General features: G+C 42.8%; 1 protein-coding gene across 3 annotated transcripts in view; it reads left to right on the plus strand.

The window, feature by feature from the left end:
* The window catches only part of FRMD4B (FERM domain containing 4B), a 370,979-nt gene that overhangs the window by 271,726 nt on the left and 78,063 nt on the right, over window positions 1–21,190 (plus strand). For all 3 annotated transcript variants that reach the window (XM_054551889.2, XM_054551891.2, XM_054551890.2), the window contains 2 exons: window positions 20,205–20,261; window positions 21,059–21,081. In XM_054551889.2, coding sequence (XP_054407864.2) covers window positions 20,205–20,261; window positions 21,059–21,081 — 80 coding nt within the window. The remainder of the gene's footprint in view (window positions 1–20,204; window positions 20,262–21,058; window positions 21,082–21,190) is intronic.

Here is a 21,190-nt window from a genome sequence, read left to right on the forward strand (position 1 = left end):
TGGGTGACAGAGCAAGAACCCATCTCTAAAAAAAAAGAAAAAGAAATAGATAAAGATATCCATTTTAGGGAAACTTGTTAAATGAGCCACAAATGGTTACTACTTTAAATTTATAAAGAATACATGAGGCCAGGCACGGTGGTTCACGCCTGTAATCCCAGCACTTTGGGAGTCTGAGGTGGGCAGATCGCTTTAGGCCAGGAATTCAAGACCAGGCTGGCCAACATGGCGAAACCGTGTCTCTACTAAAAATACAAAAATTAGCCAGGTGTGATGGTGCATGCCTGTAGTCCCAGCTACTTGGGAGGCTGAGGCACGAGAATCGCTTGAGCCGAGATCGTGCCACTGCACGCCAGCCTAAGTGACAGAGCAAGACCCTGTCTCAAAACAAACAAACAAAAAAGAGTACAGTTTACTCTTGGTTGAAGTGAAGTCAGTAATTCAGGGGTGTTGGACACCAGCCAAGATTGTTTATACACCCCTTGGAGAGACCATCCATAGTTTGGCTTGATGCATGACATGGGGGAAGCGGGTATCAGAGGTAGGGGATTCCTAACTGTCCAGCTTTAAATCTCAGCTCCATCACCTACAGGCTGGGTGGCTTTAAGCAACAGCCTATTCTATCTTCCTAAGCTTCAGTCTCCCCACCTATGAAGGGGGAGGGTGATAACATTACCTCCTCACAGGACTCATGAATTAATATATATCCAAAGCTCTTGGAACAGATAATAAGCACTTAATAAATGTTTCTTGTTTTTGTAGTTATTGATGATATTATTCCAAAATTCCCAAGAGGACTATGTTATAAAATGTTCTCATCTGCCAGGCACAGTGGCTCATGCCTGTAATCCCAACACTTTGAGAGGCTGAGGCAGGTGGGTCACCTGAGGTTAGGAGTTCAAGACCAGCCTGACCAACATGGAGAAAGCTCATCTCTACTAAAAATACAAAAATTAGCCGGGTGTGGTGGTGCATGCCTGTAATCCCAGCTACTCATGAGGCTAAGGCAGGAGAATTGCTTGAACCTGGGAGGCAGAGGTTGCAGTGAGCCGAAATCGCCCCATTGCACTCCATCCTGGGCAACAAAAGCGAAATTTCGTCTCAAAAAAAAACAAAAAAATTCTCATCTATAAGAAGTACTTGATCATATATAACCACAATTATAACATACAAGAATGTTGGTGAAAATATTTTAAACATGGTATTCCCTATAGCAAAAATAGTAATAAATGAGCAGTTCAATTAGATGGAAGATGTAATCCTGAAAATGAAAGTATCTCTGCATATTTATTCATGCAAAACAGCCAGATAGGATACCTACTTTACCAGGGCTTCTTTAGTCAAAGGCTTAACTTTAACATCATGACTGTAATTTTCTTCCTCCTGATTCATCCTTTCTTCCTCTAAAATCCTTGATTATCTTGTAAGCACCTTGCATTTTTTCTTTTTTCTAAATAGAGAAAAAATAGTTTTGCATCAGAACGCCCTGCTGCTACTAATTCAAATTGTCATTGTACGTTGGTGCCAGGGTGCGTTTAAGCAATTAGAATGCTGTAATTAAAGTCTGTTGTGTATGTAATCTTATAATGTGGAAGGGTAAGTACAGAAGTTGAGAGCTTGGTTCTAAGTGTTTGTTTAATACTGGTTATTCATCTGTTCTCCAATTGTCTCCCTGTATATGTATCAGATGTGGGTGCCCTGGAACCTCCATGCCTATTGGCAGAGCCTGACCTATTTAGGCTGCCTGCCTGTCTTGCATCGCCTAACAATTTAGCCATAGATCACCACACCTCTCATTTCCAGGGCAGTCTCATAAACACTCACTCCCTTACTTTGAAAATATGTTGGCACAAAAGTTTAAAAGGAGGATTCAGATATTGGCAGAATGGTGGAGCCAGTCTCTGATATTTGACCTTGTGACATCTCATTCTTCCTGGGCTTAGAGGGAATGAAGTAGAGCCTCAAGACTTCAGAATAGGAGAGAAGTAAACATAAGAATTGGGAGGAAAGCTCATAGTCCTGATGATATGTTTTGCATCATCTTCTGGTAGAACATTGTCATCAAAAGGTTTAGTTTTTTAAAAGGTATAGATTAATTCACTTAAAAATATGTATTAGGCCAGGCACAGTGGCTCACATCTGTAATCCCAGCATTTTGGGAGGCCGATGCAGGAGGATCACTTGAGGCCATGAGTGTGAGACCAGCCTGGCCAACATGATGAAATCTCGTCTCTGCTAAAAGTACAAAAATTAGCCAGGCATGGTGGTGCATGCCTGTAATTCCGGCTACCTGGGAGGCTGAGGCACAAGAATCACTTGAACCCGGGAGGCAGAGATAGACTGGGGGACAGAGAGACTCACTCTCTCTCTCTCTCTCTCATATATGTATATATATGTACACACATATATATATGTATCAAATATTTTCTATGTGCTAGGTGCTGGGTGTACAGTAGTGAGTTAAAGATATCTCTGCCCATGTGGAGGTTACAGTTTATGAAATTAATAACCATAGTTCACAAATTGTGTTTAATATACAGTCTTTATTCAAATTGCTCTGATAGTTAATGTTCTTTCTAGTCTTTACCACCCTTTTCTGGTCCCGGAGCCAATTCAGCATCACACATTGCATTTAGTGGGCATAACTCTAAAGTCCCCTTTATAATCAGGAGCAGGCCAGTCTTCCTTTGGCTTTTATTACACTGGTATTTCTGAAGAATATAGGGTAGCTGCCTTGCAGAAGTTCTCTCAATTTGTGAAATATGGATTTCTCTAACTCACTGGTTCCAAACACACGTCATGTTGGACATGGATCAGAAACATCTGGGAATTTGGTGAAAACACAGAGACCTACACCCTGTACTATCTCTTTCTATCCTATTAATACTTTGATAAGCCTGGGACTCTGTATTCTCTATTAGTTCTCCAGGTATCTGCAGTACACCAAAGTTTGAGAATCACTAGTCTAATAATTTTCTCATGGCAGGAACACTCTATAGATGATGAAATGGCTTCAGTTGCATCTCACAAGGAGGTATGAAATGTCAGTCTATCTTGTTTGAGTTAAGGTGGTATCTGCCAGATTATTCTGAAGTCACCTTTTCCTTTCTAATTAAATTTTCTGGAATTGACACTTTGAGGCTACTTGACCATCCTGTTTCTTTTTTTTTTTTTTTTTTTGAGACGGAGTCTTGCTCCTGTCATCCAGGCTGGAGTGCAATGGCACGATCTCCACTCACTGCAAGCTCCGCCCCCTGGGTTCACGCCATTCTCCTGCTTCAGCCTCCAGAGTAGCTGGGACTACAGGTGCCCGCCACCATGCCCGGCTAATTTTTTTTTATTTCTAGTAGAGACGGGGTTTCACAATGTTTGCCAGGATGGGACCATCCTGTTTCTTAACAGCCTTTGACCCAGTGATCTCGACCTCCAATGGTGATCTTGCCTGTCAGTTAGTACCATGATCATTGTAAAAGGTAAGTTTCTAATTGAATCACCTTCAACATTTCTTAGTTAGCATTCACATGTAAAGAATAATTTTTCCTTCTCCTCTGTCTTCATTTTTAAAAAATATTTTTCAGGCCGGACACGGTGGCTCATGCCTGTAATCCCAGCACTTCAGGAGGCCGAGGTGGGTGGATCACCTGAGGTCAGGAGTTCAAGACCAGCCTGGCCAACATGACAAAACCCCATCTCTACTAAAAATACAAAAATTAGCCAGGCGTGGTGGCAGGTGCCTGTAATCCCAGCTGCTTGGGAGGCTGAGGCAGGAGAATCGTGTGAACCTGGGAGGCAGAGGTTGCAGTGAGCCGAGATTGTGCCACTGCACTCCAGCCTGGGCGACAGGCTGCTCTATCTCAAAAAACAAACAAAAAAAATTCCTTTTTGTCATTCATTTTGATGCCATAATGGTTCCCACTTTGCCCAAAAGAATCCTCTTTAGGTCAGATCATGTGTTCTTATGGCTTGTCCTCATCACTTTTGAGCTTTTTTTTTTTTTTTTTTTTTTTTTTTTGAGACAAGGTCTCACTCTGTCACCCAGGCTGGAGTGCAATGGTCCAATCACAGCTCACTGTAGCCTCAACTTCCCAGGCTCAAATGATTCTCCCTCATCAGCCTCCCGATTAGCTGGGACTACAGGTGCACGCCATCAAGTCTGGATAATTAAAAAAATTTTTTTTGTATCAAGAGCGTCTCACTATGTTGCCCAGGCTGATCTAGAACTACTGTGCTCAAGCAATCCTCCCACCTAGGCCTCCCAAAGTGCTGGGATTACAGGCATGAAGCACTATGCCTGGCCTCACTTCTTTATTTTATGACATGATAAGACAGTCCAGGTTTTCTCTAAACTTTTGCTGCCATAGCCTTGGAATCAACCATTTTTTGGAGAATGGTATCTAGAAACCAAGATCTGGTTTCTATTTAAACTACTTGGAACTTCATCTCAAGAACAAATACGTGGCCAGGCTCAGTGGCTCACGCCTGTAATCGCAGCACTTTAGGAGGCCAAGGTGGGCGGATCACGAGGTCAGGAGATAGAGACCATCCTGGCTAACACAGTGAAATCCTGTCTCTACTAAAAATACAAAAAAATTAGCCAGGTGTGGTGGCGGGTGCCTATAGTCCCAGCTACTCAGGAGGCTGAGGCAGGAGAATGGCGTGAACCGGGAGGCGGATCTTGCAGTGAGCCGAGATCGCGCCACTGCACTCCAGCCTGGGCGACAGAGCAAGACTCCATCTCAAAAAAAAAAAAAAAAAAAAAAAAGGACAAATACGTGTGCCACCTAGCCATCTAAAAATAAAAGTGCATTGCACAAACCATACCTGGGCTGGTACCTGGGGAAAGTATGGTCTGGCTAGTTTTCTCTCCTTTCTCATTTTCATATCTGTGTATTTGTATTATCCTTCCACTGCTGAGTATTAATTCACATGTAACAAACTTTCTCTTTCTCCGTTTGTTCCTATCTTCATTGTGATCAAGTTTCTGAGAAGTGGTCTGCCCAGATACTTTGGTCATAACGCTCATGTCTTTGAAACTGTGATACACACCCACAAAAATACCTGTGTTTGGTTTTTTGAAATGCTTTTTACTTTTTCAAAGCATCTTTATGTCTCGTTTTTGTTTGTCCTCAAAACTCCATGATGTATTACATAGATATTATTTATTTTCCTGCTACTTTTGTAGAAAATAAAGCCAGAAGAGTAAATGATGTTTTGACATCTAACACCTCGTTGTGTGTAGTGTCGTAAATTTGCATACCTAGAATTGCTGTCTAGGTACTGTGCTTACAGTTCTCATAGATGTTGAAGCCTGGGCTATGTCCTCACAGTTCAAAAACCTGGGATCTCTTACTCTGAGCTGAAAATCAGGGCAAATCAAATCTATAGTGAATCAAGAAACACAAGAAGCATTCCCTTTGTAAAAAGAAAGATATAAATACCCCCACCAACTTTTTACTTCTTTACTCTTTCAGTTGCTATTCTACAAATACTGAACACCTGTTGTGTGCCAGGAAGTGTTCTAGCTTCTGGAGCTACAACTGTGGCAAAAACAGATAACAATTCCTGCCCTTAAGAATCATACCTACTAGGCAGGGGTGACAGCAGGTAGGGCATCAGACTATAAAGAAAATAAATAATGTATATAATGTATTAGGAGATGTAAACAGAGCCACCAAATACGGTTGTGCAGATTGCTCACTGCCCAACTCTGTCCAGTAATGCCAATGGAGGTCTTGGATCTAAGCAATTAAGAATGGGGTTGCCACCTTGAGAGGCTGAGGTGGGCGGATCACTTGAGGCCAGGAGTTCGAGACCAGCCTGGCCAACCGGGCAAAACCCAGTCTCTAAAAATACAAAAATTAGCAGGCATGGTGGTGTGTGCCTGTAATCCCAGCTACTCAGGAGGCTGAGACATGAGAATTGTTTGAACTTACGAGGCAGAGGTTGCAGTGAGCCAAGATCACGCCTCTGCACTCCAGCCTGGGCAACAGAGCGAGACTCTGTCTCAAAAAAAAAAAAGAATGGGGTTGCCATTCAGTCAGATGGAAAAGGATACAAGTAAGATCAGGAGTTGTTTCTTAACTTTGTATTGAAGAATAATATACATATTGAAAAGTACATATAGGCTGGGTACAGTGGCTCATGTCTGCAATCCTAGCACTTTGGGAGGCCAAGGCGGGTAGATTGCTTAAGCCCAGGAGTTCAAGACCAGCCTGGGCAACATAGCAAGATTCTGTCTCTAAAAAATATAAAAATGAAAAATTAGCCAGGCATGGTGGCACACTCCTTTAGTTCCAGCTATTTGGAAGGCTGAGGTGGGAAGATCACTTGAGCCCAGGAGTTCGAGGCTGCAGTGAGCCATGATAGTACCACTGCACTCCTGGGTGACAGAGCAAGAACCTGTCTCAAAAAAAAAAAAAAAAAAAAAAGTCCATGTAACTAGCAAACTAGCATCGACCTCAAGGAAACAGAAGATTACTAGTACCGAAGAAGCCCCTCACATTTTCTCCTCCAGTCCTTATTCTGTCTGCTACCATTGCTTATTTATTTATTTATGTATTTATTTATTTATTTTTGAGACGGAGTCTTGCTCTGTCGCCCAGGTTGGAGTGCAGTGGCACGAACTTGGCTCACTGCAACCTCCGCCTCCCGGGTTCAAGCAGTTCTCCTGTCTCAGCCTCCTGAGTAGCTGGGACTACAGCTTCCTGCCACCACGCCTGGCTAATTTTTGTATTTTTAGTAGAGACGGGGTTTCACCATATTGGTCAGGCTGGTCTCGAACTCCCGACCTCAGGTGATCTGCCCACCTTGGCCTCCCAAAGTGCTGGGATGACAGGCGTGAGCCACCGCGCCTGACCTACAATTGCTTTTAACAGCATTTCTTAGTTTTGGCTGACTTTGAACTTTGTATGACAAGAGTCATACAGTATGTATTCTTTTATTATCTGGCTGTTTTTACTCAAATTATGTTTTTGAGATTCATCCATATTCTTGTATGTAGCTGTGCCCAGCTTTTTCATTTTCACTGCTGAATAGTAGTATATAGTATGAATATACTTCATTTACTTATTTGTGGACCAGGCGCGGTGGCTCACGCCTGTAATCCCAGCACTTTGGGAGGCCGAGGCGGGCGGATTACCTGAGGTCTAGGAGTTCGAGAACAGCCTGACCAACATGGAGAAACCCCAGCTCTACTAAAAATACAAAATTAGCTGGGCACGGTGGCACATGCCTGTAATCCCAGCTACTAGGGAGGCTGAGGCTGGAGAATCGCTTGAACCTAGGAGGCGGAGGTTATGATGAGCCACGATCGAGCCATTGCACTCCAGCCTCAACAAAAGCAAAACTCCATCTCAAAAAAAAAAAAAAAAGTCATTTGTGTACTTTGCAGTATTTGATTATTACAAATAGCACTGCTTTGAAGATCCTAGTGCCTGTCTTTGAGTGGACATATGCAAACATGTCTGCTAGGTGTATACTTAGGAGAAAATTGCTGAGCCATAGTGTATATGTATATTATGCTTTAGTAGACTCTGCCAAAAAATTGATCCAAACCAACTTATAAGCCGGGCGTGGTGGTTCGTGCCTGTAATCCTAGCATTTTGGGAGGCTGAGGTGGGTGGATCACTTGAGGCCAGGAGTTCAAGACTAGCCTGGCCAACATGGTGAAACCCCATCTCTCCTAAAAATACAAAAATTAGCTGGGCATGGTTGTGGGAACCTGAAATTCCAGTTACTCAAGAGGCTGAAGCATGAGAATTGCTTGCACCTGGGAGGCAGAGGTTGCAGCGAGCCAGTATTGCGCCACTGCACTCCAGCCTGGGTGACAGAGTAAGACTGTCTTAAGAAAATAAAAATAGGGCAGGCGCGGTCGCTCATGCCTGTTAATCCCAGCACTTTGGGAGGCCGAGGAGGGCTGATCATAAGGTCAAGAGTTCAAGACCAGCCTGGCCAACATAGTGAAACCCCATCTCTACTAAAAATACAAAAATTAGCCAGGCATGGTGGCACACACCTGTATTCCCAGCTATTCGCGAGGCTGAGGCAGGAGAATTGCTTGATCCCGGGAGGTGGAGGTTGGGGTGAGCTGAGATCGTGCCACTGCACTCCAGCCTGTGCAACAGAGGGAGACTCCATCTCAAACAAATAAAATGAAAATTTAAACGTCTCCTTTCAAAGAAAACAAAAACAATACTAACTTAAGAGTCCACCAGCCACGTATGAGAGGTGTGCAGTAAGATATAACGTCTGTTTCATGTGATGCAACCAGATATACCATGCACACTGCAAAGAACCACACAGATATTACTTGGAGACAATTTTAACTATAAGCCTACGAAATGGAAATAAATTAGCTAAAACTTGTTAACATTATTACCTTTGGTGAGACATTGGTTACAAGTTAAATACACTAAAAGCAGTCATAATCCTGCATGTTGTTAATCAGATAACAGTGTGTCCAGAACTGGTGAGTTCTTGGTCTCACTGACTTCAAGAATGAAGCCGTGGACCCTCACGATAAGTGTTACAGTTTTTAAAGATGGTGTGTCCTGAGTTCATTCCTTCTGATGTTTGGAGTTTTTTTCTTCTGGTGGGTTCATGGTTTCGCTGGCTTCATGAGTGAAAATGCAGACCTCCCCCGGGATTGTTATAGCTCTTAAAGGTGGTGCGGACCCAAACAGTGAGCAGCAGCAAGACTTACTGCAAAGACCAAAAGAACAAAGCTGCCACAGTGCCAAAAACGACTCAAGCAGATTGTGCGGGCTGGCTGGGGCAGCCTGCTTTTATTCCCTTATCTGACCCCACCCACGTCGTGCTGATTGGCCCATTTTACAGAGAGCTGATTGGTCCATTTTACAGAGAGCTGATTGGTCCATTTTATAGAGAGCTGATTGGTCCGTTTTGATAGGGTACTGATTGGTGCGATTACAGTCCCTGAGCTAGACACACAGTGCTGATTGGTGTATTTACAATCTTCTAGCTAGATGTAAAAGTTCTCCAAGTCCCCACTAGATTAGCTAGACACAGAGCACTGATTGGTGCGTTTACAAACCTTTAGCTAGACACAGAGTGCTGATTGTTGCTTTCACAATCCTCTAGCTAGACATAAAATTTCTCCAAGTCCCCACCAGATTGGCTAGATACAGAGTGCTGACTGTATCTAGGGGTGCATCCACACCACTCGGGGGTGCATCCACAAACCCCGAGTTAGACACAGAGTGCTGATTGGTGCATATACAATCCTCCAGCTAGACATAAAAGTTCTCTAAGTCCCTACTTAACTCAGGGGCCCAGCTGGCTTCGCCTAGTGGATCCCGAGCCTGGGCTGCGGGCGGGGTTTCCCACCAGTCCTACACCATGCGCTTGCACTCCTCAGCCGTTAGGCAGTCGATGGGACCGGGCGGCGCCCGTTGGGGAGGCTTGGGCCATGCCGGAGCCTACCACGGGGGGCTCAGGCATGGCGGGCTGCAGGTCCCAAGTCCTGCCCGGTGGGGAGGTGGCTGAGGCTAGGCAAGAATTCGAGTGTGGCACAGGCGGGCCAGCAGTGCTGGGGGACCCGGTGCACCCTCCACAGCTGCTGGCCTGGGTGCTAAGCCCCTCACTGCCCAGGGCTGGCGGCCATGGCCCGCCGCTCCAGGTGCAGAGGCTGCCAAGCCCGCACCCACCTGGAACTCGCGAACTCGCGAACGCCCTGCACAGCCCTGGTTCCCACTGGCGCCTCTCCCTCCACACCTCCCGACAAGCAGAGGGAGCCAGCTCCAGCCTCAGCCAGCCCAGAGAGGGGCTCCTACAGTGCAGCCGTGGGCTTAAGGGCTCTTCAAGCGCGGCCAGAGTGGACACCGAGGCCAAGGAGGCGCCGAGAGCGAGCGAAGGCTGCTAGCACGTTGTCACCTCTCAATAGGATGAAAAAAAAGCGTTTGCTATACATTTGTATAGCAAAATGTAAAATACTGAATATTAATCATCACATAGGATGTGTGTGATATTTGTAGGTATATCACAAAACTTTATGATCACTATAAAGCGATTTCATTAGCCAGGCATGGTGGCCAGTGCCTGTAGTCCCACCTACTCAGGAGGCTGCAGGCCAAAGGATCTCTTGAGCACATGAATTTGATGTTACACTAAGCAGTGATTGCACCACTCCACGTTAGCCTGAGTGACCCCATTTGTAAAACAAATTTTAAAAAAGTGATTTCAATAGAAATGTGCTATGGTTGCAAAGAGGGAGACAAATTATTATTTCTTTTTTTAAATTTGACAAGATCAATTTAAAATTTCTTTGAAAATAAGAGAATGTCAAAGATTCATATGGAAAATTAAAGCACTTATCCTATCAGATATTGACACATATTGTAATGAACAGTGATTAAATGTTATGGAACTATATAAAACTTGAACAGTGACCCAGAGCAAAGGAGATAATCTAAAAACAGATATATGAATTTAAGAAGCAACATGGCAAACATTAGTGTGGAGAATAACATTAAGAGAGTCTTTGGATGCTAGGCTTTGTGACAAATGCTTTACATTCATCCTTTATTGAATGCTCTTATACCAGGGGTCCCCAACCCCCCAGGCCACAGGCTGCTGCCAGTCCATGGCCTGTTAGGAACCGGGCCACACAGCAGGAGATGAGCAGCGGGTGGGTGAATGAGAGAAGCTTCATCTGTATTTACAGCCACGCCCAATCACTCGCGTCACAGCCTGAGCTGTGCCTCCTGTCAGATCAGCAGCAGCATTAGATTCTTGTAGGAGCATAAACCCTATTGTGAACTGCACATGCACAGAATCTAGTGCCAGATGATCTGTCACTGTCTCCCATCACCCCCAGGTGGGATGATCTAGTTACAGGAAAACAAGCTCAGGGGTCCCACTGATTCTACATTATGGTGAATTGTATAATTATTTCATTAATGTAATAATAATAGAAATAAGGTGTACAATAAATGTAATGTACTTGAATTATCCTGAAACCATCCCCCAACCCTGGTCCGTGGGAAAATTGTCTTCTACAAAACTGGTCCCTGGTGCCAAAAAGGCTGAGGACTGCTGCTCCAAACAACTTAGTAAAGTTAACATTATCTTCCATTTTGCAGATGAGGAGCTGAGTTTTAGAAAAAATAAATTTCTCATGGCCCCACAGGTTCTTCCAGTGGGAAGATAGGTCCCAGTCCAATCAGACTTCACAGACTAGGAGAAGGGCATGTCAAAGGAGAACAGATTGAAGGACACAATTTGTACCTAGTAGATAAGACAAAGGGTTAATAATATTAGTAATGTATACAGAACTCAGATCAAACAGAGGTTCTCAAATAGGCAAGTAAACAAAGGCTTATTTCACATATGGGTAATAGTAAATAATATGCATTTGCAAGGGAAATACTCAAATTGGTTAGTAATTTTAAAATTGCTCAAACCAGTAAAGGTGATATTGAAAAAAAATCTGCAAATTGAAATTGTTTGTCAGGATTTATACTTTTTTAACTAGCAAAATAATTGTATTGATTTGACATAGTTTGTAGAAATATATATGTTTCCCTAAGATGAAAACATTAGTGAAAATGTTTGATTTTGCTATCTTGTTCTGGGTGATGATTACATGAGTAACAAACACATGTCAAAATGTATTGAGCTGTACACTGAGACTTGTGCATTTTACTGTATGTACCTCAATAAAAAAAATAAATACTGAATATACTGGCTGGGCGCAGTGGCTCACGCCTGTAACCCCAGCACTTTGGGAAGCTGAGGGAGGAGGATTGCTTGAGCCCAGGAGATCAAGACCAACCTGGGCAACATGGCAAAACCCTGTCTCTATAAAAAATGCAATAATTATGGCCAGGCACGGTGGCTCACACCTGTAATCCCAGCACTTTGGGAGGCTTGAGGCAAGCAGATCACTTGAGGTCAGGAGTCTGAGACCAGCCTGGCCACGTGGCAAAACTCTATCTCTACTAAAAATACAAAAAAAAAAAAAAAATACCCTGCTGTGGTGGCACGCACCTGTAGTCCCAGCTATTAGGGAGGCTGAGGCAGGATAATTGCTTGAACCCAGGAGGCAGAGGCTGCAGTGAGCTGAGATCGCACCATTGCACTCCAGCCTGGGTGACAGAGTGAGACTCCATCTCAAAAACAAAACAAAAATTAGCCAGGCATGGTGATACACACCTGTAGTCCCGGCTGCTTAGGAGGCTGAGGTGGGAGAATTGCTTGAGCCTGGGAAGTTGAGACTGCAGTGAGCCAGGATAGCACCACTGCATTCCAGCCTGGGTGACAGAGAGACTCTGTCTCAAGAAAAAAAAAACCAATCCTGAACATGTTAAAATATAGTAAGTGATGAAATTAGTGTTATTTATAAGTAAGAAAATAAAGGTAGAAATAACTAGATGCTGCCAAGATTAAGGTTAGTATAAAATATTTAGCATGGTTAGTATAAATCATTTAGCCCACAAATTTATAATTCAACTTCTCTTAAGAGCCAAAGTAAAGAGGGAGTTACAATCACTTACATAACTCAGAGTGGTCATTAAGGTAAAAATAAAAGAGCTGCTCAGAAGGGGCACAGTCAATACTGATATGAAAAATCAGAAACTTCTCCCATGGATCCTCCCAATGGGATATCATATTGTGTAATAAACAGTGTTCTCAACAACACACTGGAGGTATTCAAATAATGAGTTCTGAGGGTTGTTGCTTATATTGCTTTTCAACATAAGCCGGTGGAGTAATGCCAGAACACAGTTCCAAAAAGGCAATTTTACCTGGATGAGCCCTTATGCTTTATATAGGTTTCTGATTATTCTAGCCTAACCCAAGAATAAAACTTAGAGAATCTAGAGAAGTGGTTCTCAACTATGGGCCATTCTGAGGACATCTGGCAATGTCTACAGATGTTTTTAGTTGTCACAGCTTGGGGTAGGCTGCTATTGGCACCTGGTGAGTAGAGGCCAGGGATGCTGCCTACCACCCTATAATGCCCAGGGTAGCCTCATAATAAAGAATTCTCTCACTCAAAATATCAGTTGTGCTGAGGTTGTAAAACCCTGATCTAGAAGAATGAATGGGCATTATATCACTGAGACCATCCCCCATAAAGATTACCTCTAACAACTAGCTTGGACAAAAAGGGAGAAAATGATGTACCCAAAGGATGTGAGTAGGAGTGGGGTACAAATGTAGTAGCTATGGCCTGGCTTTCTAGGGGGCATAGTAACTCCTGGAAAATAGGCATCAGCACAGAGGAATATGTTTCTATGGCTTAGGAAGAATCGCCTTGTAGGGTAGTAGAGGTCTTCAGTGTTGGCATGGCTCCTCCACCACCAGCCTAATTGTATAAAAACCAGTGCGGGTGGCCAGGGGCCATGGCTCACCCCTGTAATCCCAGCACTTTGGGAGGCCAAGGCAGGTGTATCGCTTGAAGTCAGGGGTTCGAGACCAGCCTGGCCAAAATGGTGAAACCCCATCTCTACTAAAAATACAAAAATTAGCTGGGTGTGGTAGTGTGTGCTAGTAATCCCAGTTACTCAGGAGGCTGAGGTGAGAGGATCACTTGAACCTGGGTGGGGGAGGTTGCAGTGAGCTGAAATTGTGCCACTGCACTCCAGCCTAGGAGACAGAGTGAGACTCCATCTCAAAAACAAACAAACAAACAAACAAAAACTGTGGATTTCTCTGACCCAGCATATTCCTCCCTCCATGTAGATCTGTCCTCAGGAGAAATGAGATGTGAGTTAAACTCCAGGCGGCTGCATGCACTCACTCATTTGTGTCCTTATCACATCTGTTCTTTGCATTGTTTGTTGGCTTGGCAGTAAACCAAAGTGAGAGCATCCTAGACAGCATCCAAATAGTCCCCCCATCCCCCAACCTTTTATTTTTTTTAAGGACAGGTCTCACTGTGTCACCCAGGTTCGAGTCCAGTGGTGCAATCACAGCTCACAGCAGCCTCGAACTCCTTGGCTCAAGCAGTCCTCCCACCTCAGTCTTCTGAGTAGCTGGGACTACAGGTGCGAGCCAGAGCACCCTGCTTGAGTAGAATTCTTGTCAATTTTTGAACTGTAAAAGCTTTGAAGTCTGGCCCTGCTCAGCAGTGGATACAGTTGACTACCAGTGTCAGGTAGCTCCTTTCCATCTGTGGTCATTGATTCCCTCTAGGTCACATCTTCCCAACTTTGCCCCCAGAGAGAGAGAGAGAGAACTTTCTTCCCTTTGGTCTAATTCAGAAAATCCTGGAGTGGGTCCTTGGAGCAGCTTCCATCCTTCTCCCAAAAAAATGATGATGCGTTTCTACTAGAGCCAGTAGGGAAAGAAGTAATTATCCAAAAGAATGGAATTGTCTGCTCAAAAAAAGAGAAGGGTACTTGCCAGTCAAAACAGATATCCACCACTCCGGGAATATATGTCCATATTTTTCTTTTTGCAAGCATTGTTTTTTGAGAGATGGGGTCTTGCTCTGTCACCCAAGCTGGAGTGCAGTGGCACAATCACAGCTCACTGAAGCCTTGAACTCCTGGGCTCAAGCAATCCTCCCCACTCCATCTCCTGAGTAGCTAGGACTACAGGCACATACCACTCACTGGACCAGGCTTCAAACTTCTATTATGAGACAATTTCAAACTTACAGAAGAGTTGAAAGAATAGTACCAAAAGATGTCAGTGTGTCTGCCAAACCAAATTTACCAGTTTTTAACGTTTGGCCCCATTTGCGCTTTCTCCTTTCATATGTAAATTTTTTGACCCACTTGAGAGTAAGTTACAGACATCATACCTGTTTATCCCTAAATATTTCATTGTATATTCCTAAGATCAAGGACATCCTAGGCCGGGCACGGTGGCTCATGCCTGTAATCCGAGCACTTTGGGAGGCCGAGGTGGGCGAATCATGAGGTCAGGAGATCGAGACCATCCTGGCTAACATGGTGACACCCTGTCTCTACTAAAAATACAAAAAATTAGCCAGCCATGGTGGCACGCGCCTATAACCCCAGCTACTTGGGAGGCTGAGGCAGGAGAATCGCTTGGACCCGGGAGGCAGAGGTTGTAGTGAGCCCAAGATTGTGCCGCTGCACTCCAGCCTGGGCAACAGAGTGAGACTCCGTCTCAAAAAAAAAAAAAAAAAAAAAAGATTCAGGACATCCCTTATGTGACCCTATTACAATGATCACATTCAGAAAATTTAACATTGAACCTCTACTATTTATTGCCTAATATACAGTCCAGTTGTCCCAGTAATGTTCTTGTAATATTTCCTCCTGATCTGGGATAGCATGCTGCACTTAGTTGTTATGATTCTTCAGTCTCCTTTACATTGGAAACTCTTTTTTCGTATTCACCATATTGACATTTTGGAAGAGTATAAGCCAGATGTTTTATAGAATATCCCTCAGATCGGATCCGTCTCATGGTTCCTCATGACTGAATCTAGTAATGCATTTTTGACAGGAATGCCACACCATGGTGTGCTGGAGCCAGCTTGTACCATCTCATGAGAGCTAATTCTCATATCTCTTTCCAACTCCGTGTTCTGTGATGTTATATTGGTAGCTTGAAATCAGCCATAGTGGGAGTATTTACACTGCCGACATCAACTAATGCTACAAATCAGACATTTCCCAGCCCCCAATTTCCAGTCGTGAAACATTTTCATTTCATAGGATCGGTGGGGTTGTGTCATTCTCCATGCATACCTTACGATCAAGAGGCTCATGAAGCTGATCTATCCCATTATTGGCAATATCTCATCACGGGGTTAAGATGGTATGTGTCAGCTTCCCTTGGAAGAGTTAACTGTTTTCCCTTTTGTGATTAATAAGTAATCTATGGAGAGGTATTTGTGATTACGTAAATATCCTGTCCTGTTTCTCGTCAAACTTTCACTCAAAAGTTGTGGGTTTTGGCTGGGTGCAGTGGCTTACGCCTGTAATCCCAGAACTTTGGGAGGCCAAGACAGGTGGATCACCTGAGGTCAGGAGTTCAAGACTAGCCTGGCCAACATGGTGAAACCTCATCTCTACTAAAAAAATACAAAAATTAGCCGGGCATGGTAGCAGACGCCTGTAATCCCAGCTACTTGGGAGGCTGAGGCAGGAGAATCGCTTGAACCCGGGAGGTGGAGGTTGTGGTGAGCCGAGATCATGCCACGGCACTCCAGCCTGGGCGACAGCATGAGACTCCGTAAAACAAAACAAAACAAAACAAACAAAAAAAAAGTTGTGAGTTTTTTATTTTTTGTTTTTGAGATAGGGTCTTGCTCTGTTGCCCAGGTTGAAGTGCAGTGGCATGATCACGGCACACTGCAGCTTCGACATCCCAGGCTCAAGCCATCCTCCCACCTCAGCCTCCCTGGTAGTGAGAATATAGACATGAGCCACTACACCCAGCTAATTTTTGATATTTTGTAGAGCAGGGTTTCACTATGGTGCCCAGGCAGATCTCAAACTCCTGAGCTCAAGCAGTGACCCCACCTCAGCCTCCCAAAGTCCTGGGATTATGGGTGTGAGCCACTGAGCCAGACTTCAATAAATAGTTTTTATTTATTGAAGATTATTGTCTGAATCAATTAGTACTAGGAGAGGTGCAAGGGTAATTTTCTTTTTCATTTCTTCTACATTTATTTGTTGGTGTTCTACAAGTTAATTTTAAAGACTGATACTTAAAATAGATAATTAGTAGTAGGCTTGGAAACAAACTGAGGTGTCCCAGTAGTTTCTCAAGTATGTCTAAATCCTAAGCATTTGTGACCACAGTATTAATATTCATTGCTGTAGCGCAGATAAGTTTCCATGAAGTACTGATCCATATGGGAAGAGCAGAATCAGTCTTAAGAAATATTTTCCCACTCTACTTTGAGAGTGTGTGTTGATAACATACAGTCCCAGCAACAGTGGAGGTAGCATTTGGATTCATTTTTCCACAGCCTCACCTGTTTCCAGTTTTTACCAAAAACATACCTTTGGAGGATTCCTGATGAGACATTTGCACTGGAGTCATAAAAAGTTAACTAGTGCACGGTAGACTGGAAAGAGCACTGGACAGGGAGTCCAGAGTTGCCATGTTCAAGGGGATTGGACATTACACTTCATCTTCCTGATCCTCATTGCCTCCCATCATCTGCAAAAAAAAAAAAATAGGAATCATATTTTCACTAACTTCCTTTGCAAGCCCCAAAACCGTCTTTGATTCTCTTCTCCTACTTGGCAATCAAAACCTAGAATTCACCTCATTAGCCTGGTGTCTTGGTCAACAGAGCCAAGAAGCCAAAGACAAAAATGAGATGTCCTATGTGGCACCTGAACCCAGTGACCTACTGATTGAATTTAAAATCCAGCTAAATTAGCCATGAGGGTGTGGCACCAGGACTTGATACTGTTCATATTACCTTTGTGCATTCAGCCACATCATCTGACTCACTTCTCTGGTTCTCTTTGTTTATCCATGACAGTCATGGAAACCCACTGAAGGATCCCGTTACCTCTCTCTTTGAGGAGATCCTTCTCTCAAGTGTTGGGTTGCCCAGTACCTATAAGGTTACCTCTGTTGCCATGGTTGGGAGTAAAAGCAATGTTCCGTCCTGGGCAGACGGCACTTCCAAAATAGGTTTTACACTTCAGGCTTGAAATCCTGGAGTTCTTTATAAGTCTTAATTAAATTTCACCAAATGAAATTGCAGAGAACTGGGCAAATAGTGTTACAGCTGAATGATATATTGTTTAGTAAACTCCATGAATGAGTCAAAGAACTTTGGCAGTCAGTATTAGGACTCAAAATTTGTTGCCTGGGATTTCTAGAGGTGATTGTTCAATGGAAGGTGAGGTAGGGGCTGAGGGTTTTAAAAGAATATGGGCCTTTGCCAAAGCATGCGTTCTCTTCTCTTCCTGGAACAAGATTTTGCTAGAGCCCACTCCTTCACCGCACCGTCACCCTCCTCCACCAGAACTGTATTGGGGCCACTTGTGTAGGTGGAAAAGTCCACAGGTGAGTTGGATATTTGCTCCCCACTCTTCTGGAGCTGTCTGAGCCTGGTACTTGTCTTGCTCAGTTCCTCATTTCAGCATTTTTAATACTTAATAACCCTTCAAAAGTAGAAAATTATTTGGCTGCTTCCCTAAGAATATCTGCTGTAGGTTTTTCTGTCTGCTGAACTTCCATTTACTAAATTGAAAAGTTGGTGTCTGAAATATTTTTCAGGTGACTTGTCTGAGGTTCTGATGAGGCAAAGGTGGGTCGTGGGATGTCAGAGGAGTTGGCAGTAATTTTCAATTTACTTTATTCAGCTTTAGCGTTTTTAACATCTTAAGTAATTTTTTCTTCTCTAAGATCTTAAGACACATTTGACTTTAACTTTGAGTTCCTGCCTAATTTCAAACCCAATGATGTTTTTGAGTTCTCCTGTTAGCCCTCCTCCCTTGCCGTGAGTTTCTTTTTCTTTGAACTAAGGAATGTAGCCTTTCTAAAATTTAATCTTGATCAACACCCACCTCACCTGTTGGATGAACCGCCTCATCGTCTTTCACCAGATTGGAAAGCCAACGTCTCCTGCCTGAAAGGCAGAGGGCAGTTGATTTCTGCAATCAACCTGGCTTCCCTTTGATTTTGTAATCTGTTTCTAGAGATTATGGGCGAGCTTTGAATTCCAAGGCTCTGGGCCTGTCAGCTTTTGAGGCAAAAAACTTTGAAGCAGATCCTCTCCTCAGGTTTCAGAAGGGCGGCCTGTGTGTTAGAGGATGAAATTAATTTGTTTTCATCTTGTAATATAAGGGAAACATGAATAATTATCACTGCTGGCATTGTAACACCCTGGGGTTTTTATTTGCTCATTTTATTTCATGGGTTTTAAAATAATTATTGTTTGTTTTTTGAGAACCCTCTTCAAATCACATGAAAACCTGAGAGAAAAGCACAATCCTTTCAGAAATCCTCACTGAGCATAACTACCTCTCTGAACCTGTCTATTGTATATTTACTTTAAAACGACTTAATCTCCCCATTGATGCACTTGGTATAACTAGGAAACACTCCAGCTCAGATTCAAGAGGTGAAAGGGAGGAAGAAAGAATGCAGGGCAATTTCCACAATTCCATGTTCTTAAATACTATGCCCTTTCAAGTACTAATTATACAGGACTTGGGCAATAATGGGGTTACATAGAATTGTTTTTGCATTTGTTAAAACTTATAAGCTAACATTACCACTAAAACCTTTTTTTAAAATAAAGACACCTCTATACCATTCATTGTTATAATATGGTTCAGTAATAATATTTCATGTATCATCGCAGTTTAAAAAATATAAAGGTGCATATGAGTATTATTGATAGAGCTATACCCTTTCTGCACATATCTATGCATCCCTACTGGACTACTGAAAAAGCTTTTTTTTTTTTTTTTTTTTTGGTAGAGATGAGGTCTCTCTATGTTGCTCAAGCTGGTCTCAAACTCCTGGCCTCAAGTGATCCTTCTCCCTCAGCCTCCCAGAGTACTGGGATTATGGGGATGAGCCACTGTGCCAGGCCCTGAAAAAGCATTCTTTACCAAGGCCCAGAGCTCCAATTTTTCTTTGGGGTTTTGAATGATTAAAAAAAAAAAAAAAAAGGAAAACTGATAAATTAGAGTTCCTCAAACTTCAATGTAAATCAACAGAATTTTAGTCTTCAAAGCATTTGCTGTAACTGATTTTTAAGGCCTCACATTTTATCTATAATAGTACAAATATGAACTCAACAATGTGTCATTGACACAGAAGTGAGTTTATATTTTTAATAATATTTGCATTGTGTGTATACTGAAATAACCGTACTATAACACAGGGGAAAAAATTATCCCAGGAAAACACTCAGTAAATGAATCTAGGAAATTCTGCAGAGTGCTTAAAAATGAACTTGCAGAGATAAAATTTTTTCATTTAGAAGTTTTCTGAATGTTTAGCCTCAAAGTCATTCCCGTTTCTTCCTGAATACTGCTCTCTAAACATAATCCCTCACCACAGCTATTTAAAATAGACACACACACACACACACACACAGTGGTTTCGCCTTAACCCTCAATGAGTCTCTCGACACCCCCCACTTTCCCCTGCAATGGTATGATCTGCATTTGATCGTAAACTGGAGGTGCCAAGCTGTGACAGCTTCCTCAACTTCAGAGCCATTTGCTACAATCTAGGACAGCCCCATGTTCAATGATGCTTTCCTTTTCCATCAACAGGGGCAAATTGAAGTAGACAGCGAAACCATCTTCAAGTTAGCAGCGTTTATTTTACAGGTAAGATTGGACAAACTGCCTCTTAGCAGCTCCCTTGTGTTTCTTCGTTTTTGTTAACTGCCTGCAACTCTGAAACTTTTGCATGGGCCAGTGTCTGTGGGATTTTTAAGCCAGTTAGTTGTTTGCCGATGAAAAATGTGAGCCACCGTCTTCTGCTTGAGAATAGTTTGCATGAGCTACAATGTGATATTGTGAGTCTCAAAGAAAAATGAAATTTAGATTGCTCTGAAGGATAAGAGTTAAACCCATATTCCTGGAAGAGAGCTCTGGGATACTTGAATTTGGGAGGCAGCAGTTGTTACAACAGCTGTAATTTTCATTTAAATTTAGTAACTTTTGTATACATTTTCTTGTGGTCCAGTAAAAGAGCCCTCTAGTTCTTAAAGGCATTAGTTGTTTCCATGCTGGTCTAAAAAGTAAAGGGAAAACAAATAGTATGTGTTGGTTTACCTGTATTGTGGTTTAAAAGGTCTTCCTCCAGTCTAAAAAGTGTGCCACTTGAATGAAAAGCATTTATCATGTGATCTTAAAAACGTACAGTGAGAAATAATTGTTTGTGCTTTTTCACATATATATGTTTCCTTTGTTAAGAATAAGGAATATTCCTAACAGGACAGTCAGGGTTTTCTTATCAACGCCTAATTCTTCTTATGGCTATAGGGAGAGTATTTCTGAGAAACACTCTTCAAAACAAAACTCAGGAACTTTAAGAGGGGAAAGTAATCAAGATAAAACTCATTTAGCTTGACAAAGATACATATTGATCAACACTATTTGTTTTTGTTTGTTGTTTTCAGGAAGCCAAGGGAGATTATACCAGGTAATGCTTTTCTTTTCTGATATTATTATGCAAAATAACCCTAAAGAATCATTTTATGTGGTTATTTTAAATAACAATGGATACAAAATCAAAGGATAGTAGATCTCTA

This window comes from Pongo abelii, chromosome 2 (assembly GCF_028885655.2).
Source record: "Pongo abelii isolate AG06213 chromosome 2, NHGRI_mPonAbe1-v2.0_pri, whole genome shotgun sequence".
Classification (NCBI taxonomy): domain Eukaryota; kingdom Metazoa; phylum Chordata; class Mammalia; order Primates; family Hominidae; genus Pongo; species Pongo abelii.